This window comes from Amphiura filiformis, chromosome 7 (genome assembly GCF_039555335.1).
Source record: "Amphiura filiformis chromosome 7, Afil_fr2py, whole genome shotgun sequence".
NCBI lineage: Eukaryota > Metazoa > Echinodermata > Ophiuroidea > Amphilepidida > Amphiuridae > Amphiura > Amphiura filiformis.
The window spans coordinates 43,119,228-43,143,249 of record NC_092634.1 but is presented as its reverse complement, the minus strand read 5'-3'; the positions used below and the strand labels follow the sequence as shown (position 1 = coordinate 43,143,249).

General features: G+C 36.0%; 1 protein-coding gene across 1 annotated transcript in view; it reads right to left on the bottom strand.

Moving 5' to 3' along the window:
• Positions 1-5,234: 5,234 nt before the first annotated feature.
• LOC140157190 (uncharacterized) overlaps positions 5,235-24,022 on the bottom strand; it is a 30,394-nt gene continuing 11,606 nt past the window's right edge. The window contains exons 5-11 of the mRNA XM_072180307.1: positions 18,407-18,472; positions 17,447-17,521; positions 16,925-16,996; positions 13,670-13,726; positions 12,310-12,518; positions 9,146-11,016; positions 5,235-5,689 (exon numbers count right to left, since the gene is read on the bottom strand). Of these exons, the coding sequence (XP_072036408.1) occupies positions 9,401-11,016; positions 12,310-12,518; positions 13,670-13,726; positions 16,925-16,996; positions 17,447-17,521; positions 18,407-18,472 (2,095 nt within the window). The 3' untranslated portion in view covers positions 5,235-5,689; positions 9,146-9,400. The remainder of the gene's footprint in view (positions 5,690-9,145; positions 11,017-12,309; positions 12,519-13,669; positions 13,727-16,924; positions 16,997-17,446; positions 17,522-18,406; positions 18,473-24,022) is intronic.

Here is a 24,022-nt window from a genome sequence, read left to right as displayed (position 1 = left end):
GCTGAACTATAGGGTTCAGCTATTATTTTTAAATAATTCTTTTACCCCATGCAGCTGCTTGGGGTGCTTACGTGTCGTGTAAATACCACTAACCGCGAAATGAGGGATATCGAACATAGGCCCCCGCGAAATATGGATATCCAACTAGTTTGCCCTCGAAGCTGTAAAAACCACTCATCGCGAAATATGGATATCCAACTAGTTTACCCGCAGAGGCTACAAAGAACCACAAACCGCGAAATATGGATATCCAACAAGTTTGCCCCACAGGGCTGCAAAGAACCACTTACCGCAATATCTTTTTCCTCAAAAAATAATTAATATCTACCAAAACACGTTTCAAAACGTGAAAAGGGCCAAGTTTAAAAAATCTTTCCTGTGTGGCTTTTCACCCTTTTTAAACTTGGTCCCATTTATGAAAGTTTCTAAAGACCCATACGAAGTCATCTTTAGGCTACTTGTTTGTTTTCTTAGTTGTCAGTGTTCATTTTGTAGAGTAAATTAATTAATGTTCGTGCTTGATTGAAGTTTTTCCGTAAAGACGTTATAATGTATTTTGATTTAAGCAAAAGTAGCAAATACTCACTTTGTTAAATTCTTCATCGTCTTGTGCGATCCTGCGCCTTATGTACAGATGTAGGGCCTATAATATGTAACAGGTTGACAGACAGTCAATTTGCTAAGTATATATAATACTCTACTACTCTTTATGAACACGCAATATAATGAAACATAAACCTTCAAATGTTTTTGTAAATACATAGCCTACGTCATATTGCACCGCTGTTATCGAACAGTCTTAAACCTAATTGTTGCATGTAGAAATTAGAACTCATTCTTCATGTTATTACGGTACCACTTTACTGAATGGGACCAAGTTTAAAAAGGGTGAAAAGCCACACAGGAAAGATTTTTTAAACTTGGCCCCTTTTTACGTTTTGAAACGTGTTTTGGTAAATAATACTGTTCTCACAACATTAAAAAAGATGTTGTTTTATGTTTCGAACTTACAATATGTGTTGTACAATATAAATGCACTAAATATCATGATTATAATCATAATTAAAACTTATCATCCATAGTATATATGTATAGCCTACATTCTTAAATAATGCCATAACTTCTTCTTTTGTACTTGTCTTATGTATGTAATATAATCATTTTCTAACATCATGCATAATTATTATGAAATTGTCATTCTTACGACTTCTCATTCTTACTTTCACAAATTTGTAGACTTTGTGATATACCAACCTATGATGCATTACTCTGTGTATATCCACATTTTCCAAATATAAAACAGTCTTTTCACACGAAAAATGCATATTACGAATAGATCTCTTACCTTACACAGGTATTGTGCGATTTTTCTTGGTCTGTTTTGCATAACAACCCTATGTCAGTCTTATAATTACACTCCTATGTTTTCAACAATCCTTGAAGCAAACTTTGTAAATAATGATATTTACTTAAAGTGGAAGCCTATGTAGCTGGTATGAAAAGTCGACGATCATTTGAAAATTTTGAAGATACATATTTTCATTTGGGTGTTTTGGAGACAAAACCATATCTTCAATACGAAAGGTCAAAATTTTCAATTATCCTTGGCTTTTTGTCCCAGCTACATACACTTTAATTACATCACTTAGATTTAAAAAGTTTACTTCGAAAACTGTTAAATATAAACAATATAAATTTTTAATCATTTGTCAAACAATGTAAATTATATCGCGAATATCAAAACATCAAAATTATTTGATATCAGAACGACATTCTTAGTATTCAGAATGCAATTCCGTATGTCTGATGTGCTCTCATGTTATGTCAAACATTTACAATACCCTACATCATTGAGTGTTTTCTTTGGTACGCCCATTTTTATTTATAGGAATTTTTATTTGTAATTGATGTGAAATGTCTGTAGTAAAATAGATTTTATCTGTACATAATTATATAACTTTTCAAAGGAAATAAAGACACATTATTACTGGTAAATTGAAAACAATAAGTACAAGTACGAATTTGCTTTCTAACAAAGTCAGCGATGGAATATAGCGAACGAATTCTAGACGAATATCAATAACACAATGTGAAATATTATAACATGAAAATTAATTTCAATTAACGATAAATGAATTGATTTTGCGTTCTGCGAGCATCTTCTATCAGTAGGACATCTTACATTCTGTAAACAATTTGATTTTTACAACTTGCTGCCATTTATCTGTTGCTATAATGCGCACATTTTCGTACTAAAATACATTTTTGTCATACATTTGAAAATATATTGACACATTTGCCCTAATTCTCATTAACATTGATGCCATTCAGTTTATAACAATTAAGGTTGAAAAACAATCAAAATCATCATCACTAAATCTTCTCTTATTGGATTTTGATACACAATGGGAAATGGTAGATCTTGATAGATAGTGAAAGTATTATCACTATTATTATTTAATTGCTGTTTGTTATAAGCAACTATACTTTCTTTAATACATTTTATATATGGATTATGGTTTTGTTTCGAGTAGATATGTTCAGCGACTTTTTGTGAAGCGCGATGATTTTGTTACACTATAAAAGGATCAGTACCATGCTGAAGCAAAACATCACAAACTTGCGATTTTGTATTTTTGGAAGAAGCATCAGTGTACTAATGAAGTGAACAAATGGCAACGTAAACATGGTAAAAGCAATCTGACAAAATCTGATATAAAAAAGAAGGTATGCTATAAATACCTTACGTACCCTGTCATTAACTTCATATAAAAGATGAGCAAGTTTTCAAACTTGAATAGTGTAATCCCAGAGGATTCTCCCAATTATTAAGATTATTACAAAGGTTAAATGCAAAACCTACCATGTAAAAAGTGGGCGCCAGTACACACCCTAATACCTCATCGTGCAATTTTGGTCGTCAATTTGTTCCCTAGAATCGAAGTATTGAATTAGTCAGTAAAATAATAGGGTTATTTCATATCCTTTAAAAATATATTTTCCTGGCAAGATAATCTTTCATTTCATTAGCAAGACAAAATAGCTGGTAATTAAAACGTTAATGACAGAATGAATACAGTGAAGTTATTTAAAATGATATCTGACCAAAACCATTTGATATACAATACAATACAATATATTACAAAGAGCATTTTCGCCATTTTCAAAAGGCTCAGAGCGCTTACAAAATAAAGACCTTAATACTACCACTTAAAACTACATTTGAAGATGCACCTTAAAATACAAAGTACAATACAAATAAGAACGGGTTATGAGAACAGATAAGCTTTAAGCCTTTTTAAAGTATATTTGTAGATAAAGATTGCCTAATATAGGCAGGTAACTTATTCCACTATTTTAATGCAAAAACTGTGAAAGTTCTATCACCAGCCAAGACTCTAGTCCTGGGATAGTCAAGACGAAGATAATCATTGCAAGACCGGAGTCTCTTTGGAACATAATACAATGATAAGCAATTTAACAAATATGTTGGTCCTTGGTTTTGAAGATATTTATATACAAGCAAATTTATAAAGTAATTTGAAAATGATCCTTTGGCGTATTGGAAGCCAATGTATGGATGGCGGATACCTTCAAAAGACGCCTAAGATAATACGCCTCACCTTGCACGTCTAAGATGCAATCTGAGACGTCTAAGAAGTTCGCTGTAGACTTAAATCAACGAATCGCATGGCCAGAAATCCCAAATAGCCAATCATCTCAAGCGTATTCAATTATTGACTAATGAAATCTTAGACGCGTAAGATTTTACACGTCTAAGAATGATAATTGTAATGATGGACGGTATTACCAATGTAATAGCTCCACAGAGGAGAGAGAAAACAGAGCCCGTACAACCAGTCAAAGTCTCAGCATCACCCGATAATGAGGGCCGATTGTGCCATGAAATGCGACAGGCGAGACTGCTACGCAATTACCGCGTATTTCACGGTCTATCGCGTAATCGCGAAAGCACGCAACTCTCAATTGCGTATACACGAAGGCGCGCAGCATGGCGTGATTGTTAGACACGGCACGATCGAACAATCGGCCCTCATGAATATGCGATAATTCACACTATACAATACACGGGGACTTTGACTGTTGATACATGGTCTGTAGTAGTCTGAGCTGTGAATAGCTCACAAAACACTTTGAAGACTATACTGACAGCTCGTACTCCATATACCATGCGCAGTGATCGATCATAAAGTACGGAGGGATAATCAGTTCAGTTCAGTTATAAGTTATTAGGATCCAGTCCCTTCATTCAAAGTGATTCATAGATTACTAAGATTAGATTTTGTTAGAATTGGTAGTTAATTTATATGGTATTGGAAAATTGAAATAAGAATTGATATTTAAAAGGCACCACCGGTTTCGATCCTATTAATTGATGGGTAGCAAAAACATCAAAAAGTAGGTATAGAGAAAGTCAACATCCAAAAGTCAGTGTGGCACATCCACGTACAAAAAAGAACACCCACGGTGCATGCAGTGCCCACTTTGGAATTGACGCGGATAAGACCCCCATTTACAGCACCGCTGTCACCCAAAGACCCCATACTTTTTATGATCACATGCTCTGTCACCCGAAGAAAGGCCCCTTAATTTCCCTTTCGATCTGTCACATAAAGACCCTTATATTTCCATAGTTTTAATATTTTGCTCTCACCGAATGCCCATTAATGTAAAAAGTGCCAGCCCTACACCTATATCCATTTCAAATTGAAGTGTCCCCCTCATCCCCCTCCCCGGGTGCAGTGCATGTTTTACACGAAATAATGTTTACGAAAGTCTTTTACGGTCTGTCTTTTGTGCTATTTTCCCCCACGGTTTTCGACACATGGCGCTCTAGCTGAAATACAGTAAAGTAAGAAAATGTCAGATTGTAATGTAAATGGAGGCACCTGTTTATTACGCCTGATATTAGCAAGAAATTGATCTGATTTTGTGACCGCCATTTTTCTTTGTGGCACCCGCCTAAAGAGCGTCCGTCGGTACGTTTTGTTCAAATTTGAGATACCGTCCATCACTAGTCATGGTAAATGGTCAAACTTAGACGTGTGAGAAATCTAAGGCATGTAAAATCTTACGCGTCTAAGATTTCATTGGGCAATCATAGAATACGCTTACGATGATTGGCTGTTTGGGATTTCTTGCCCTGTGATTCGTTGATTTAAGTTTACCGCGAATTTCTTAGTTAGACGTGTAAGGTTAGGCGTATTATCTTAGGCGTATTTAGATGGTATCCGCCATCCATACTAATGAAGTGATTTCAAAGGTAGTCCAGGTGAGTGTTTTCTGTCGACTTCAAATACAAGACGTTCTGACCAGGTTTGAAGATGTTGTAGACGAGTAATAATAAGTAGATGGTGATGAGGAGAAAAGCCCAATAGTCAAGACGAGAAAGTATCAATGAACGTGCGGCATGATGAAATGTAGGTCGGTCTATACAATAGTTGCCTAGTAAGGAAGTAAGTAAGGAAGTAACGACTATCTCTTGACCCTTAATCGTGCCTTATGTATATTTTCTGTCTGTGGAATCATGGTGGAACATGCCGACTGACAGCTGAAACATTAGTCGCTAATCTCGTCACTATAGCACAGCAACAGAGACATGAGGCTGTACAGTTGCCATTGCATCGCTGTCCTCTCACAGTTTTCCATGTAACAATGAGAATGTTTCCTGCAAAATAGGAGAACAAATTCATTAATTGGCATCAATAATAATGATCATTTGGAACTAATAACAATACACCTTTTCAAGTGTTCGGTTTTGGTCATGATGCAGTCATGTCTACAGTAGAATTCACCACGTCCTTTGCAGGACTTAAACCCCATTAAAGCTATTAAACCAAGATAACACTCATTGAAAACAGCTCAACTATGTTAAATCAGATCTTCTCTGGTTAAATCCACACACACATGTGTCTGTTTTGAGCAATGAGCTGGTATTATAGTTTCAGTTGGGTGAACGATTATAAAGCAAACGCAAGGTAACAATTACTGTGTGGCCTTTGTTCACGAAATGAGACAATACTGTGCATATTATTAACCACATTCTTGAAAATGAGAAACATAATGGCTGTGGGCCGTAACACGGTTTGGAAATAATTTCTTCATATTTTTTGGTGTTATCTGTCGTTTACATATCCTTCCTAAAACACCAAAGTACGAATATTTCCAAACACCTAAATTAGCTAAAAATTTAGGACATGTTACAAAACTATATTTTCTAGAATTTCAGAAGAGTACTTTTAATATTGGCCGGTTATTTTTCGCACAGCGACGTTAACTAGGCAATGTACTATTACCTATAACATACACTAAAACACCAAAGTACGAATATTTCCAAACATCTAAATTAGCTAAAATTTAGGACATGTTACAAAACTATATTTTCTAGAATTTTAGAAGAGTACTTTTAATATTGGCCGGTTATTTTTCACACAGCGACGTTAACTAGGCAATTATCCATACTTCTAATATACGCTATTTGTAGAGGTTACGCGTCAATGGTAAGAGCATTGTGTATTGTGTATAGGAAAACGGACAGTAACTGCACTATGTTTCTCTCTACTGTTGAGAAAAAAATTAAGTTACATCAGTATCATAAGTATTCGTTTCAAATTACAATTTTTTTAGTAACAACGGTCAGGATTTTTTTTTTGGAAAATTCTAAGACAAAATAAGTACAAGTTTCTATGGCTTTACTAAAATGGCAAAGGATTTTTGCTCTTTCATATGCTTTTGATCATACTATTCAAATATTTAACGCAAAATCATAGCCATCAAAAAAGTGTGATTTATCGCAAACATAGCCAATGTTTTGGCTACAATAGAGAGCTCTTTGACGCATTTATCAGTTTATGTAAAACCATATTAAATTAAATTAAAGTTGCACATGTCATACTCCTGAAAAGTGACGCACCCAAAATCCGACATTATTGTGGCAAATTGATGACCTGTGACGGAACCATGAAATTATTTCGAATAGGGTGTAAAAAATGAATTAAAATATGTATTGTGTGAAGCATTATTATAGGTGATTTAATGTCTTAGTTAAGGGTCGGTCACCTACCTTTGCGCAGTATTTTTGTGGGACCTGAATGAGCATCAGACACACAAAATCGCATTCTAAATACCAGGATTGTCCTTCTGATATTAAATAATTTTGATTTTTTGAAATCGGCGATATAATAGAAATTTTATGCCAAAAAAATAAAAATCGATATTTTTGACATTTAACAATCCTCGAAGTAAACTTTATTAATCTAATGATATACACAACGATATCGTATGAACTATCAAAATGTGATTATACCTCTGCTCGTGAATATTAGATCACATAATAAGAAACATACTGCAGTTACTGTCCGTTTTCCTATACACAATACACAGAGCTCTCACAATTGACGCGTGACCTCCACAAGTAGTGTATGTTAGAAGTATAGGCATTTGCCTAGTTAACGTCGCTGTGTGAAAAATAACCGGCCAATATTTAAAGTATTCTCTGAAATTCTAGAAAATATAGTTTTGTAACATGTCTTTAAAATTTTAGCTAATTTAGGTGTTTGAAAATAGTCGCACTTTTGTGTTTTAGAAAGGATATGTAAACGACAGATAACACCAAAAAATATGAAGAAATTATTTCCAAACCGTGTTAAGTCTGCAAACCACCATGCTTCTCAATTTCAAGAACACTGGTTAACAGTAAGCAGAGTATTGTCTCATTTCGTAAACAAAAGCCCACACAGAATTGTTCTCTAGCGTTCGCTTTATAATCGTTCACCCAACTGAAACTATAATACCAGCTCATTGCTCATTACACATGTAAAACAGACACATGTGTTGTGTGGATTTAACCAGAGAAGATATGATTTAATCAGTTGAGCCGTTTTCAATGAGTGTTATCTTGGTTTAATAGCTTTTAATTGGGTTTAAGTCCTGCAAAGGTCGTGGTGAATTCTACTGTAGACATGACTGCATCATGACTTAACATTAGCAAAGTTGAAACAGTTGAAAATTTTTGAAAAAATAACCCCGCAAAAATTATAACATTTAAAAAAAATTACTATTTTTTTCATTGCTTTAATATCTAAAAGTACCTAAAACTGCTTGAATAGAAGAACGGCACTTAGAGCGTGTACACGGACACAGTGCTATAATTGGACGATTTAGTCATCGCCAACTAAGCCACATTAAGGGGACTCGATCTTTTGTGCGTAATTATAGAGGGCCAGGGGATTCACTCTATCATTAAAAAAATCATTTGAAGAAGTCAAAGAGCCCTGAGAATACAAACTGTAGTGTAATTCACGCCAGACACAATTTTTTTTGTAATTTTTTTTTTAATTGATCAAAAAACAAACGTTTTATATCAATTTTAAATTTATCCTGAATCCGTAAATATGGTACCTCTAGCCCTTTTTTAGGTCAAGGCTGTTTTTACCATTATGCAGCGAACCATTGTTGAAGCTATTTCACATACATGAAAACACTCTAGAGAAAGAATGATGCCATATACTGTTGAAATATCTTTTGTTGATTTCGAATGATAATGTCATGAAGTCGTAAATTTTAAGGTCAAATTCTTAAAACCAAAACAAAACATTGCGACGCAGATATTTCCCGACTTACGCAATTTCATCATCACATCAGTGTCTTTATTATTTGTTTGAAACCTTTCCCAAACGTTCGTGCTCTTTATGCATAAAACGACTAATCTATCTTTACAAAACGCGTCTTTTTAGTAAACAAAAGGCTAAAGATGGCATTATGAGATTTATCATTTATCATTACACTCCTCCACTCAACTGCCACCGTAGCCGAACGGTAAAGCGCTAGACGCGTAATCGAAGGAAATTTCGAATCGCTGGTTCGAATCCCAACGAAGCCTGTGGAAACCTTTTTTTTTCTTCAAAATTCATGATCGTATTCCGAAATGAGTCACTTGTCGGTAAATCCTGTATCGTATCCTTAACATTGGATAATAAGCAGGCAGCACGGGCCACCCAGTGTTTTTCTTCCAACTTTATTTCCAATCTTCCACGATTGTTGTGTTACAACTTGCCTGCCATATTTGCAACTTATACTTCGCACGGCGAGCAAGTGCTAAATTCAGGTTCTTCAGTAAACTTACCTACAGCTAGGAGCACAACTGATATGTTGACTAGAAGGATGAAAACAGTCATGAGCGTCTGTCTGTGGTCGCTGTAGGGAACCATAAAATATATTGCTGCCAACAAGTTGAAGAAAATGGCCATGAGTGACAGCATCTGGAGCCAGTGTTCAAAGTTATCTTTCATTGGCTTTACATATGCGTGAATTACAGTGTAAACAACCGAGATTGAAATTGATAAACCGAGGGTAAAAGGATCTTCTGAGCCCCACAAAACTACAAGCGATGTTTGAACCAATTTACGCGACAATTCAATGATTTCCCAGAACCAATATTTGGGTTTATAGTTCTCGCAAAGAAATCGAATGTGCAGTGGGTCACTGATAGGAGAAGGGGTGACTTTGTCAAGTAATGAGGCATTCGATCTATCACTCTCTGTTTTATCATCAATGTTATTGTCATTTGATGGTTGTCCGTTGATTGATAAGAGCTCTCTTCTTTCGTCTTCCATGACTGTTGAAGCCGTACTGCTTTCACCACGTTCTTCCGTTGTTTGAGTACTTCTAGTTTGGACTTCACTTTTTCTGTCGTAGAAACATGTGCCTTTATAAGGAATAACGTGCTAATTGGAAATCCGACAACGTATATGAGACCGATGTATGCTGCCATTTGGAAGTTCACATGCGTCGGACTGTTGCAGTTTATTGTGTAATGAGATCGTAATTTCGTAACATTGTACGTGCAGTTCAAGTTGGCAACAAGACAAAAGTTGTCGCAAGCGGGTGGCATAAGCCCCAAGATAACCTGACATACACTTGGGAAGGTTATAAACAGCAAGACGACTACAGCGAAATAGCATTTTGCTCTTTGTTTTTTCATCCAGTCATGGACTTCTTTCGGAGTGTCAGTATGACGAAAACGACAAAGGTTGTACAATTTTAGAAGTACATAAACCGTGTATGGCAAGAGGATAGCCACAGCACAAAATGTCATACCAATTACAAATTCACCATAAATGTTTAATTGCAAGACATCTAAGAAGCAGCTGGGCTTAGCTAAGAGCTTAAAGATGTTCAGTTCTAAGTATCGGAAGATGTTTGCTAGCTGTGATACTTTCAATGGCCATTGAATGTTGTGAATAGATGTTAAAATTGCTCCAGCAATTTGGTAGTAGGCAAGAACAATTTTAAATCTGCCAACTAAAGTATCTAGAAGAGAACGCACTGATTTGTCTTTTTTTCTGTAATCCCAAATTGCAACACCAATAATAGCAACAACAACGACAATGACAATGACTAGCTCCAAAGCTAACCACGGCCACGACGGGCATTTTAAGCAGTATTCAAACCATGGGTAGTATCTCTTGCTACAACTAGAACACAACCATCCTTCATAACCGTCTCCGCATGATGCATTTATGCTATCTCCAGGACAGGCTTCAATTCCTTGAGGGCACTTGAATGGCTTAGGTATCTTACCATTAAATTTTGTGGTTTCTTTGTCATAGCTGTCATTGAAGGTACAAATATTCTTCACAAAATCTCCGTAGCTAGATAGGTTTATATAACCTGCTGTTTCATTCCCTTCAAAGTTCCATGTCCACCAGTACCCTTGTTTCAATTTCTGGTACTCCAAAGAACAATCAATACCTTCATCGGGACATTGTTCGCAAGCATCAAACCTATCTGTTCGGAAATATCCATCTAAACAAGAGCATGCGCGAAAACCAGCAAATTTAGTTTTTTCAGTTCCTGTAGGACACACTTGGCAATCTTCAGCTTTTGTCCCCGGCGATTGTTTTAACGGAACAAAAGTTCCTGGATTACACTTTTCACAGCACATATCATCGTAATTATCAGCATCTTGGCCAATTTTATCCTGGTAGAATCCACCTGAAAAGAATAATTCATCAAGTACGTAATTGTGATTTCTGCTTACTGTAATACTAGTAGTCTCCGAGCGCAGTTACCATCATGGCAAAAATGTTTTTACACAGTACAAACGATGGAGGGCAATCCGGCAACCTTAAATCAATATGGCAACAGGCCAAATCGATTTAGGTTGAAAACATTATTGTTTGGTAGCAACGGCCTGGCACTCACAATAATCCTGTTTGGACACGCTACACTTTATATGGCAAAATTAATTTGACACTATGTTTTCCCTCATCATCAATATTTCTCCTCATCTAGATTTTAAGTGTGCTCAAACTATATTTTGACAAAGCAAGCTAGTAACAATATATAGGTGTCTATGTATTGCTCAATTTGTTCGTCATGCAGTCTAATTTTGTGTTGAATTTGTTTATAATGATATTCCAAAATAAGAGATAAGGTTGAAGAATTCGGCAAACCTTTGTCCTCAAACAAGTCCCATGAAATTGATATAAGCACTCAAGCAATGGGTTATTTATTTCCTTTGTGAGCAGAGAGTGTTTAATATAAATTTAGTGTGTATGAAAAATAGCAGTCGTGTGTTTTCTATCCGATACATTTCTGAAATACTCGTGCATATATTCATCACAGGTTGTAACGAGTCACCAACAATTTAGGCCGAGTCAGGTCATTGGCCTATTTTAGCTTGGTCCAATTCAAATCACTCGAGTCATTGTGCAAATTCAATGGGGTCGAGTCTCTGAATATCACTCGAGTCATTCGCCTCATTTTACATTGCGTCACAAGTCATGACTCGTTATATCTCTATCAGTATAATAAAGGAGTTTACAGTTATCTAGGGTTCACCAGATAGCCGTTGTAAGTATTTACCCAAGGGTGGTCTCTGTAGCCAAGGGGACGGGGTGTTGGTTTCAACTCCCCTCCATGAAGTCCCAAACCCCCAAATATGCCCTTGTTTTTGCTTGGTTTCAAACCGTTGACCCCTATTGGTAATTTCAACCCTCCAAATGAAATTTATCAAAGACGACACTGATTTACTAAATATGCCCGATTTTAATAATCTGTTTAAAAGGCATGGCTTTGGCACATTTCAGGATAAAATAGGTAATAAATCGTAGCAGTATTTAAGGCTTGATATCTTTTATGGATTATGTTTCATAAAATTATTTGTACCAGACCTTTTTACACCTTTATAAGTTTACAAAAACATTGAATCTGTTGACAAACCAAATAGAATTGCATCTGTGGGAATAACGATATGCATTTGGGTTTTTAGATATTCTTACCAACCTGTGGGACATGATGTACACGGCGCATAGAAATGAGCATATTTGTAATGTTTGGCATAGTATCCAACTCGGCATGGTACACATTCCCATACATTTCCTGATCGTGTTTTGGTTTGGTAGCAATCAAAGCCCGACTCTTCAAAGGCTTCAAAAACTTCAATATTTTCAATTGTCAATTTGGCATCCTCTGCGTCAGTACTAATAAAAAAGCTAATAACAAATATAGACAGAAAGCAAAGAAATATAATGTAGACTTAAAAAGTTTTTTAAATAGACATTTAAAAAATATCGCTCTATCTCTCAAGAAAAAAACCCAATAAAAGCGATCTAAAGTCTGCACAAAAAGTTACTCAGCTGTTACAAATACGCCTATAGATTCAGAACAAATAATTGTTTTCACAATATTTCAACATAGAGAGGATGATTTATTTACACGCATTTTGATACCCCATTAGTCAAATGTCGTTCAATATTAACAACACAGTAGTGCTTTTACAGAAAAATACCTGAATTTAAAAGTTGCAGTTTACAGCGATCAATGGTTATAATGCCAGCACTGTAAACACGTAAAGCCCGCCATTATCTTTGCGCTTACTTCAAATCAATAGAAATAACTGCAACTTTTAATTTGGTGTATTGTTTTTCTAAACACTGCTGTATTGTCAATATTGAACAAAATTGGACAAATGGGGTATCAAAATGCGTGTAAATAAATCATCCTTCTTTTATGTTCAAATATTGTAAAACAATTATTAGTTCTGAATCTATATATTACACCACAACATATACACCGAGCTAGTTACAGTGACCTAAAAGGCTCAAACTAAATATGATGATCAACTAGTTAATACCCTCAAGTTAGCATAATAAAATATGGTAAAAAATTAAAATAAACCTACTCAGAAAATTACATACAAAGTACCATACAAAGTTTGATGTGATGACAGAACGGGTGCGTGTGCTATGTGTGTGGTCGTCTGTCAGGGAAAATCTGTTTGAGTTGAAATGAGGTATGTAGGATGTGCATGCTTGTGAATAATAGACCAAGCACCTTTGAAAAAAAAAAGGGGGTATGTACTGACAAAGGGGACACGAGTGTTAGGTTCCTTCTTCTTGTATTGGAGAAGATCAGCCCGATTGATTTCCCTAACCGCTGGACTTGGCTTTTGATCTTGTCAGTGTATGGCCTTCTAATGCTCTAACTTAAGTTGGGCCTCAGAATCTTGAAGATTGGAGCATAGGTCCATAGAATAGTACGAGTAGTACACCATCATTGTTCATACCATCTAGAGAAAAGATATAATAGACCTAAAATTTTCTAGGGTCAAGAAGAGAATATGAGCTTTCTAGGAGAAACTTACATGGTAATGTCTGGTGAACATATCGGCCACTGGTATAGATGTTCAGTAGATATATATCTATTAGTTGTAATGTGAGTAGAAAAACGATATATGAACGTTAAAGAAAATCCACGTTGTCAAAAAACAAAATTGGAAATTAGATTTTAGCCTTGATTGAATGATTGAATGAGTGATTTATGTATTGATTGATTGATTGATTGATTGATTGATTGATTGATTGATTGATCGATTGATTGATTAATTGATTAATTGATTGATTGATTGATTGATTGATTGATTGGATTGATTGATTTAATGAATTTATGAATTTATTCGAATTAAAAACATTAAAAGATAACAATACATATTAAAAAATACATAAAAAAACATCTTAAAAAGAGGCAGATTTCAAACGTAAATGTTGTTAAAACAGGATAACCCATGAAAGTCATAAATAAATAATAACGTAGTTCTAATGGGGTCCTTGAAAAGGGGCTAAAATTGAAAAAAATACGCAGGCATAAATTTGAAGAAAAAATATTAAACATCATAAACATCATAACTACTGTTAAATTGCATATACATAGAAATAAGTTAATAGAAAATGACTGATGCAGTTTCGAAAGTCAATGGATATTTTGCCAGATGGTTTCTGATTGCACAGTTGAAGTGATTTAAATGTTTTATTTTTTTTTGTTCTAGAAAGGACCCACTAGATAGCAACAACAACATCTGATGACGGCGTGTATGGTCGTACTAACGCACCTATGGGGCCTTTCTCGATGGACTAGACAATTTCCGTAAACTGAAAATGTATAATTGATCAATCAATACGTATTAGATAAAGGGTGAGAAACAGACCATTATCAGAAATAATGGGCGTGTTGTTCATGACTGGTGAGATGTTAGTTGGTTTGAGGTTGACCGTTGGCCGGGTATGGTCACACGCGTGGCTTGCTATAGCCGTTCTGCTGCTTGACACCCGATGGTCAGTGGGTCAAATCACTGGCGGGGAAAACAACTTTTCTCTTCATCTTCTTTCTTCATTCATTCCTTCTTTCCTTTCACTTAGGCAAAAAGCTCCTTGATTTATTATAAAGCAACATGTTTGAGCAGTTTACAAGGGTGAGTAACTTAAAGTGAAAGTAGAATGCCTTTTTAATTCGTAATTAACAAGCATGTGAGCATGTCTCATGAAAGGTGAAGAACTTATAACATGCAGAGCCAGAGTCATTGGTGAAAATAGATCATATATGGCCGCCATTTTTAAATTCCAGATGGTTGTTGATCTCATTGTTCCCATATCAATCTAGCACCATGTTTATAGACTTGTTTGTATTGGCAATGTGGGTATTGCCACTAATATTAGACTCATAGGATATTCACAAGTCAAGTTATAGTAAAAAGTACTACACTCAGCACAGTGTTGTTCACACTGCAGCCTTTCCGCCCAAAATTACCCGAGCGTGAGCTGCTATATTTAAAAAGGATGGTCTTACGCTCAACTCTGTCTTATAGACGCAATGGAGATGGGTTGAAATCAATCAAAGGACGAGCTGTCCTGTACATATTCATAAGTATTTCAAACATTCTTATGTAATTGACACCACAAACTTTCTACTTGATGACAGATACGTTTTTGATCTACACCACCATTTTTTATACTGTGGAAATGATGCATACAGCATAGTATTAAATTGTCATTGAAAGACGACGGTTTAGAAATGTCAAAAGAGTTGCTTCTTGCAAAATTAGAAAGAGTGGGCATAGCAATTGTTCAGTGCGTAGAGGACCGTAACAGGCCCTCTCTGACATTACAAAATACACTTGTCCTAACCTACGCGCTCGCGGTCGTTCTCTACTGGCCCCTGGGCTGGAACCAGTTCTAAGTGGCATTTTTAATCATTTAAGTACCGAAAACTTAAAAATTTAGATGAGAAGAAATATTGATTATGAGGAAAAGAGGAGTGTCAAGTTAAGGGGGAATAATACCCTGATTTTCATCAGTACCCCTCTTCTTTTTTTTCTTTCAAATTTATGAACTACATAAATATGTTCATCATCTCATGTCCTAAACTTATAAAATATCTTTACCTACAAAGTGATTTTAAACCATTTTAGAAAATCATTTTAGCCCTATATTTTTTTGTTTACTGTAACCTAGTAACTGAGATGTGTGTTTCATAACAAACCATAATTTATTCTATTGAACATGTCCAAGTAGAATACATGAATAGAATACATTAAATCCTTTGTTATACTATCTATAGAAATGTACTCACTGATTATAACACTGAATAAATTAAATAGGGCTAATCTCGACCACATAGACAATTTAATACTACTCAAAAGTATGTATCTTCCATAATGTGTTGTTAGGAAAAGAGATTAAAAAAGGCTATAAGGTCATCAAAGGTCAGGTTATAGGTCAATTGGTTCAGGTCAAATTCAGGCATCAATTCTGAATACATGTGATAGTCTGTGATATCATACATGTCATAATGAGGCATCAATTTTGATATGTTGTCTGTTACTGGATATATAATGGAAATGTGTGAGGTGGATATACTAAAATACCTTGGGATGTAAATGGTGAGTACAATTTAGATTGCCTAGTTGAGATGGATTGGGCAAATAAATATAAAATAGTTACCAAAATCACAAAAATGAAGCTTACGGAAAACTACCTAATATGGTGGTATAGGTGACAAAAAATACAATCTTTTTCAACATTGCTGTAGTGTGGTTGTGATAACCTGTTACCTATGGCTTAATTATGTTTCAGTGAAATAGTGTCGCAAGTTCAAAATACAAAATATAGCTCAACATTGAAAATAGAAGCATTTTAACCGGTTCGTTTTTGATAGTTATGGAGCACCAAGTTCATAAAGTCATAAAAGAAATCAGGGACCACTTATTCCCATTTTACATATCAACATTATTTCCCTAATGTGTTAGCAACACATATCCAAAATTTTAACGAAATCCGTTGATAGTAAGCTTTCCAAAATGAAGTGAATTTAAAACATCAGTGATGTACCACTTTTTGGCTTATACCATTAGAAGCATGTACGCGTCATTGATACTGATGCCACCAATTGAACGAGAAGATTTGCCCCTTCATTTTGCATACCACTTTGTCCAATTTCTTTTTCTCATTTCTTCACAAAATGCAAAAAAATGCAAAAAAAATGCAATGGGTGTAGTACCCCCTTAAATTTGCCATAGCTAAACTGTATTGCGCCCAGAATGCATTAGTTTGAAATGATTACTTACACCTTTCCTCCATATGCTAGCCAGTCAAATGAATTATCGTCAATTGTTGATATTGGATTGTAGTACATGTGCCTGCAATGATAATGGTTAATAATATTATGTAGAGTGAAACATGCACCTAATAAAGTGTGACCCACAGAGGGCAAATTTGTATTTCAATATTAAATATATTTTGAATGTCTGCTCTTTGTTATGGCTATTGCTCATCAACTGACTCTGGCTTTTGTAAAAAAACAACACACTTGAAGGAAGTGCATTTCTGATATGTTTCGTAATCATCTGACATCACATTGTCATGGTCCTAATTTGTTGTCTCTTTCAATTCGAACAAATCGCATGCTAATCTTGGTATATCGTCACCTAAATCCCTTCGCCTTTCTTTCCTTTGTCTTCCTCTTTATTTCCTTTTCTTTCCCTTCCATTTTCCGATGCCACTTTTCTTTCTCCCATTTCCTTCACTTTTCGTCCCGTCACTTCCCTCGCCTTTACATTACTTTACATTTTTTTGAAATGGATACTTACAGTGTCGTAACAGATCGCATTGGTGTCTTTAGTGACGTGCTGCCAACGTATGAAATGTTGTTATCAAATAAATACCTTATATGGAATGAATAAAATACTCAATCAATAAATTTACCTCCTGTTAGTACGCAACCCACACACCCCACATTTTTACGTGTTTGCTCTCCACCACGGACCTTTGGCAAAACTGCAACAAATATCAATTTGCAGCAAAAACTTATAGTATCTCTACGTCAAAGTCATTTTAACGTTAATCTCAGTCGATTGCAGCTATTGCCGGATAGGTCATCGTTTCACTCGCGAAAAAACTTGTCCGTCCTCGTTTGACAGCAAACACCAACATAAATAGCATACCATAACCCACACATACACACCCTTGTACCGGGTGTCCCAAAAAGGTTACATGAAGATTTTTGAAAATAATCTTTGTTAACGTTAACAAATATAAATGTCCTTTTCATTACATAATCTAGGTACCCTCTTCTAGTATCTCTACGAATGTCAAGTTCACACCGTGCGTACTTAGCTCGCTGACAACGCATTCTTGAGCAAGCTGTCTACGTGACATAATGTAACACGGGGTTCTACCGTCACATCATATATTTGGTGGGGCATTTGAGTAGGCCCAGCTATAGCACGGTAGATGCAGTATTTTATTCTGATGAACAGATAATAAAATTTGTGTTCAGTTTTGCTTCAAGAGTTCAGTCAGAAATGTGCAATATAACACAGCGGGCCTAAATGCGAAAACTGTTATTAATTTCTGTGCAGAAACGCCTTTCACCAAAAACGTGTTCTTCTCTTATAACCATCTTTCTTTTTTTGTTTTCTTTTTTGCCTACAAAATCGTTAAACAGAGAACTTTTGGCTGCATGGCCTCTCTACTACTACACACTCACCTGCTCGACGGCAGTAATGATATTATAGCTCTATTTTACACATAAAACATGGCCTACTTACAAGGTTTCCAACTTCGGCAAGTGTTTTAGTGTCGGTATTTCTGTAAGTTTATTTTGAAACAATAATCTGTCATAAAAGATAATAAATAATGATAATAATGATAACAACAATAACAACAACAACAACAACAGCAACAATAATAATAATAATAGTCTTCTTTCGGCGTAGTATTAACATTCCTCAGGTCACATGACCTTTGCCAAGAAAGAACAAGCAAAGGAATTTTGGTTGGGCTGTTCTTTCTTTATTTCATTATGCAAGTGTTTGGATCTGATCAATGGGTTTTTTCTTCCCTTTATTCGTGGTCACACACATGTTTTGCTTGCTTTTTTTCACACTTGCGAAAGTGTTAGACTCAGTACACATACACGGACATACACCCCCCGCCCGACACCCCCTCACACACTCCACCCACATGTATCTAGTAATGCGGAGGTCGTTGGTTCAAGTCTTCCTGGTAGTCACTTCATTTTCGTGATTTTCATGCTACGCTACGATTTGTTCAAATTTCTTTCGTCTTTGTATTTGTTTGTCGAGCAAATCAGCTTGTAGGGTTATTTACGTCACAAATTTCTCTCGTAAAATATATTGTTCCGTGAAGTAATAGAATCACCGTTAAAGAACACGGGCGATCGCCCTTAAGTTTGCGGCATGTCACAGACGAAACCTGCATAGGTCTCGATCCTCGCCACTAGATGCTGTCATAGCTCAGTGGTAGAGCGCCGCGACTAGTAATTCGGAGGTCGTTCGCTTGAGCCCTGGCGGTCAGTTCATTTTTGTGATTTCTTCACCCAAAATTTTCAACTTTCGACTTCAAAATTATTTTACTACTACTACTGCTACTGCTACTACTACTACTACTACTACTACTACTACTACTACTACTACTACTACTACTACTACTACTACTACTACTACTACTACTACTACTACTACTACTACTACTACTACTACTACTACTACTACTACTACTACTACTACTACTACTACTACTACTACTACTACTACTACTACAATGGTCCTTAAATTTAAATTTGTGCTATTTACTTTATTTATTAACCGATTTTAATCAAATAAAAAGGTCATTATACACAATAAACAATTGCCATTCTTATAAACACATTAAATTTGATCTTCGATAATCGTATAAGCAAAATTTGTTATTTTTTATTAAGTATTGGCCATTAGTGGACACTGTTAGGGACCACAAGTGATGGCCTGTTAATTGATCTTTATAGATGATGTTCAGGTACAAATTAGACAGAAATACATAGTTTAATTGTTATTTTGATATTTTAGCACCATAACTCTACTACTGATTATAAAATGACCCTATGCAACCACCTGACGAAAAAATGAAGTTGTCTTATATTAAGACCTAACATGCATGAAATGTTTATTTTGATGAAATTTTGCAAAACACCAATAGACCATAGTTTCTTTATTTCCATCACAATTAGGCTCAAATTTTCAGGGAAGGAGGTCAGACACGCCCTAATACACATATCAGATGATGGGTTAAATACTATTCAAATAAAGAGCTTTTAATCGATTTTGCGTTTTTCACGTATCATGTCCTCTGATGTGCAATGTTCACGCCCGCTTACGTCAATGCACATAGACCATTTTGGGAAAGTCGAATATTCTTTTAAATAAACTATACAATTGATCAACACTCTAATGATTTATTAGTAAATCATTATGAAAGCAAATTGCACGCAATTTAAAATCAAATATAAAGAACCAAAGCGTCAGTGAATGAAAAAGAAAAAACGCCGTTGAGGGCGCTAAAACACTTCATTAAGTAAAATGATTATTTTTTTCATTAAATGTGACCACTTGTATAGGGCCAATAAAGATATGTCAATGTATGCAAAATGTGCATCTTGCACCACCATACTGCGATTCTGTGCACTAAAATGAATCCCTTTTAAGTATCACCCTCTTTCATCATTGCATGCTTAATTAAACATTAGCTCTTGGAAGTAGCTACGATCAGTAGCGTTACCAGGATTGTTGGGAGGGAGAGGGGCGTGGGGTTGGTTTAAGGGGAAATGTGACTAAAATGTACCTATATAGGCTAAAAGTACAAGTCCTAAATGTCTAAAATATCACGGCGGACCCTGGGGGTCGAGCACGTGGGGGAAGGGCAATATATCCCACAGGAGCAGCTTCACCCACTCCTTCCCCACTACGCCATTGGTCCCATGTAAAGTAGGAGGACAGGTTCAGCATGTAAACCATTCGTGAATTTTAGTACGTATTAGCTTGCAAATTATGCAAATGTGTTAATGTTATTACTGCTGACAGCAATTATGAAATTATTCATTAATGTTTAAAACAGTAATTATGCAACTTTTATCGAAGTATGGTAACTTTGTGGAGCTGGGTCATTTGGTGTCATCGAAATTATGCAATTTATTATTGCTATCTACTGAAGACAGTTATTATATAATTTATATGGCAATCCACTGGAGACGGCAATTAGGCCCTATTTAATTAATTCTGGGAGTAAGTATATTCATTTTTGGATTTGGGGTCTGGGGTAAGGGTCATTTTGGGTTAAAGAAATTTTTAGGGTAACTGTGGCGTCAGAAGTCATTTGTGGTCATCTACCGGAGACAGTAATTATTTAATGTATTCTTACTATCTCCTGAAGACAGTCATAATAGAATAATTATACTGAATCTACTGAAGAAGAAGTATGTATGTTATTATTGTTATTATACTGACAGTAATCATTCAATTCATATACTATCTATACTATAGAAAGCAGTAATTATGTAATTAATCATTACTGTATAGGTCTATACACTATTGGTGCCATGTGGATTAGGAGGACGGGCAGCGTATGTAAACCTTGCTATAATTAGGCCTATGTTAATTAATCCCATTTACACTAAAAATGTTATTGTTTTTTACCTGGATGCATAAAAGGGGCGATATTTCACATAAGCTCGAGTAAAATCCATAATTTATTTAACTAACATAAATCCCCTTTAAGGTTACACAGAATTTGGAAGGTTCTAGGTTCAAATTGGCTGTTACGCAGCCACCTAAACCATTTTTTTTTTTCAGAAAATAAACATCGTAGGCCTAAAAATCATAGGTCATCTCGAAGCTAACATTCTAAGCATTATTATTAATTATTATTTATTAATCTAGCTCATACACAAATGTACTTTGAAAGTGTTTCAATTTTGTTCACGTATCATGAGCATGAAGATTTTTTTTGTGACAGAGGCCATAATTTATTGACACAAGCCCCGATTTCTCTCTCGATTTGCCTGCAGATTATAAACAGGTCAATATAATAATGTTCCTATCAATTTAAAACACAGCTTGTGTGAATTTCATTTTATAAGCTTATGCATTGACAGAATTTGAGTGAAATCTGGTACCACTTTATTGTCATTTTGCAACAATAATATTCGTTTTGTGTCTGATGTTTTCGCCAGAATTCTTAGCTACATTATTTCTATGATACCTTCTTAACTCACACGTGGTATGCTAATTTTACTAGGATTCGCCAAAAATGAAATATCTGTGTGTTTTGTCACATCAATGCTGTCATTTTCACGGATTTCAAGACTCGGGTTACGGCCATGACAAGTCATACACGTGAACAAAATCATTTGTATTAGCTTTATCTTTCAATCTGTTGATTGCACAATGGGCATGGTAATTAATGATTAGTGTGACATTGCAGCCAACAATTAAATACTTACATGATTTCAGCATAATGGTGAAAATTTTACAATTTTGTATTATTTCCTCGAGATGTTTCTCCGGCACACACGTTTCATAAATACGATAAATATAAGAGGTCACGACCTCGGGTGACACTAACGGCATGGCCAAGACTAACTCGACCCAATACCAATTTGCACCACTATGCCAAACAACTGTTTCCAATTTCTATGCCGTTTTCTTCCGCCTCCACTTCTTTCTCCTGCACCCTCTCTTCTTAGTGGCGTAGCGTAGGTCACCATATTAGGGGGGCACCGAACATGATGGGGAGGGGCGGCACTGGGTCTGGTTGGGGATTTGGGGGCAGAAGCCATTTTTCTACAATTTTCCTATGGGATTTTCTAAATTTTCAGATTGATTGGGGCATGTTACCCTGTGCCCTATGACGCTACGCCACAGATCAGTGGCGTAGTATGGTTCATCACATGGGGGGGGGGCACCGACCATGATTGGGGGCGCACCGGGGTCTGATTGGGGGAGGGGCACGAGCCGTTTTTCGACAATTTTCCTACGGGAATTTTTAAGACAGATCGATTGGGGAATATGCCCCTATACTATACACCACTGGAGAGCTCCCTTTCTCTAAAATAAATCTATAGCCTATGCAATAAAGGAAATTAGATAAATAGGCCTACGTAAAGCAATAAGTATATTTTTTTATATTAAAGAAGAACAAAATATATCATAGAAGAAATACAATAGCAAAAGAGCATGAAAATTATTGCAAAACTTCAATGAATAGGCCTAGGCCTAATAGTAAATAGGGAGTTTCATGAATACATTGGTGCGCGCGGGGTAGGAGAATAATGTAGGCCCGTATGTGTAAAAATCAAGCCCCCTCCGCCTCCTGTAAAAGATCAAATGATAACTTTACTCCCCTATAGGCCTACACTGCTGTTGGCCATTGCACGGATCCCAAAATGGGGGGAGAAGGGAGCGGTAAAGGGTCCAGTTTGGCCGTGGAGTTTGGAGGGTCGGAGGAGCCCGTAAAAAGGCCCTTTCGGTTTTTTTCGGACTCACTTTTATAGGCCTCCCGGATAGGCCTAAGGTCTCTGTTACGTTCGGCTTTGCTTTTAACGGGCCCGGGTCCATAAGGTGGGCCTACCTTTTATATTTTTTTACGAATTTCCCTCTCATTCACATGATTGGTCGAGTTCCGAGCATAAAACAATCGTGCCTCGGGATGTACGATCATGGGGTAGGGGAAAGGAAGTAACTTCACTTTTTAATGATGTTATTGTAGGCCTACTATTTTGTTTTTGTTAGGGGCCTATTATTTTTGTGTGAAATAAGAATCATTTTCTTCAGAAGAGGGGGTTCCAACTTTATAAAAAGTCGGCGTCAATAAAACGGGCAATAAAATTGCAACCCCACCCCCCTTTTTGGCATTTTATGACCCCCAACCACCACCGATACACCTTACCCCTAAGCAGACTAAAATTGTATTGAAATCAGTATTTTGAATAAAATACTGACACCCGGTAAACAAACTATCGGTGGTCATCAGATATGACTGCCTACATTTTGGTCATCAAAATTTTTACCAAATTGGCAAATACGGTAGGTATTTTTGGCAACCCCAAAAGAGCTGTCGGCCAAGGGTTTCGGGCCCGCTAAGGGACTAAGCTCCGGTGGGGGTTGAGGGGGCGAAGCCCCCCGGGAGCTATATGGTTTCTGCAGATTTAGCACCAAAAGGACATTTCAGAGGGTAAAAATAACATTTCAAAGCTCCTGGCTAATTGTTTTACACTTTTAATAAAAAGTGCTTCCTTCTTCCAGAAAACATGCTTCAAAGCTTTGAGTTTCCTATATACTTTTGTACATGAGACATTCTTTAAAGTTTTGTTTTTGCCTAATACTAGGCCT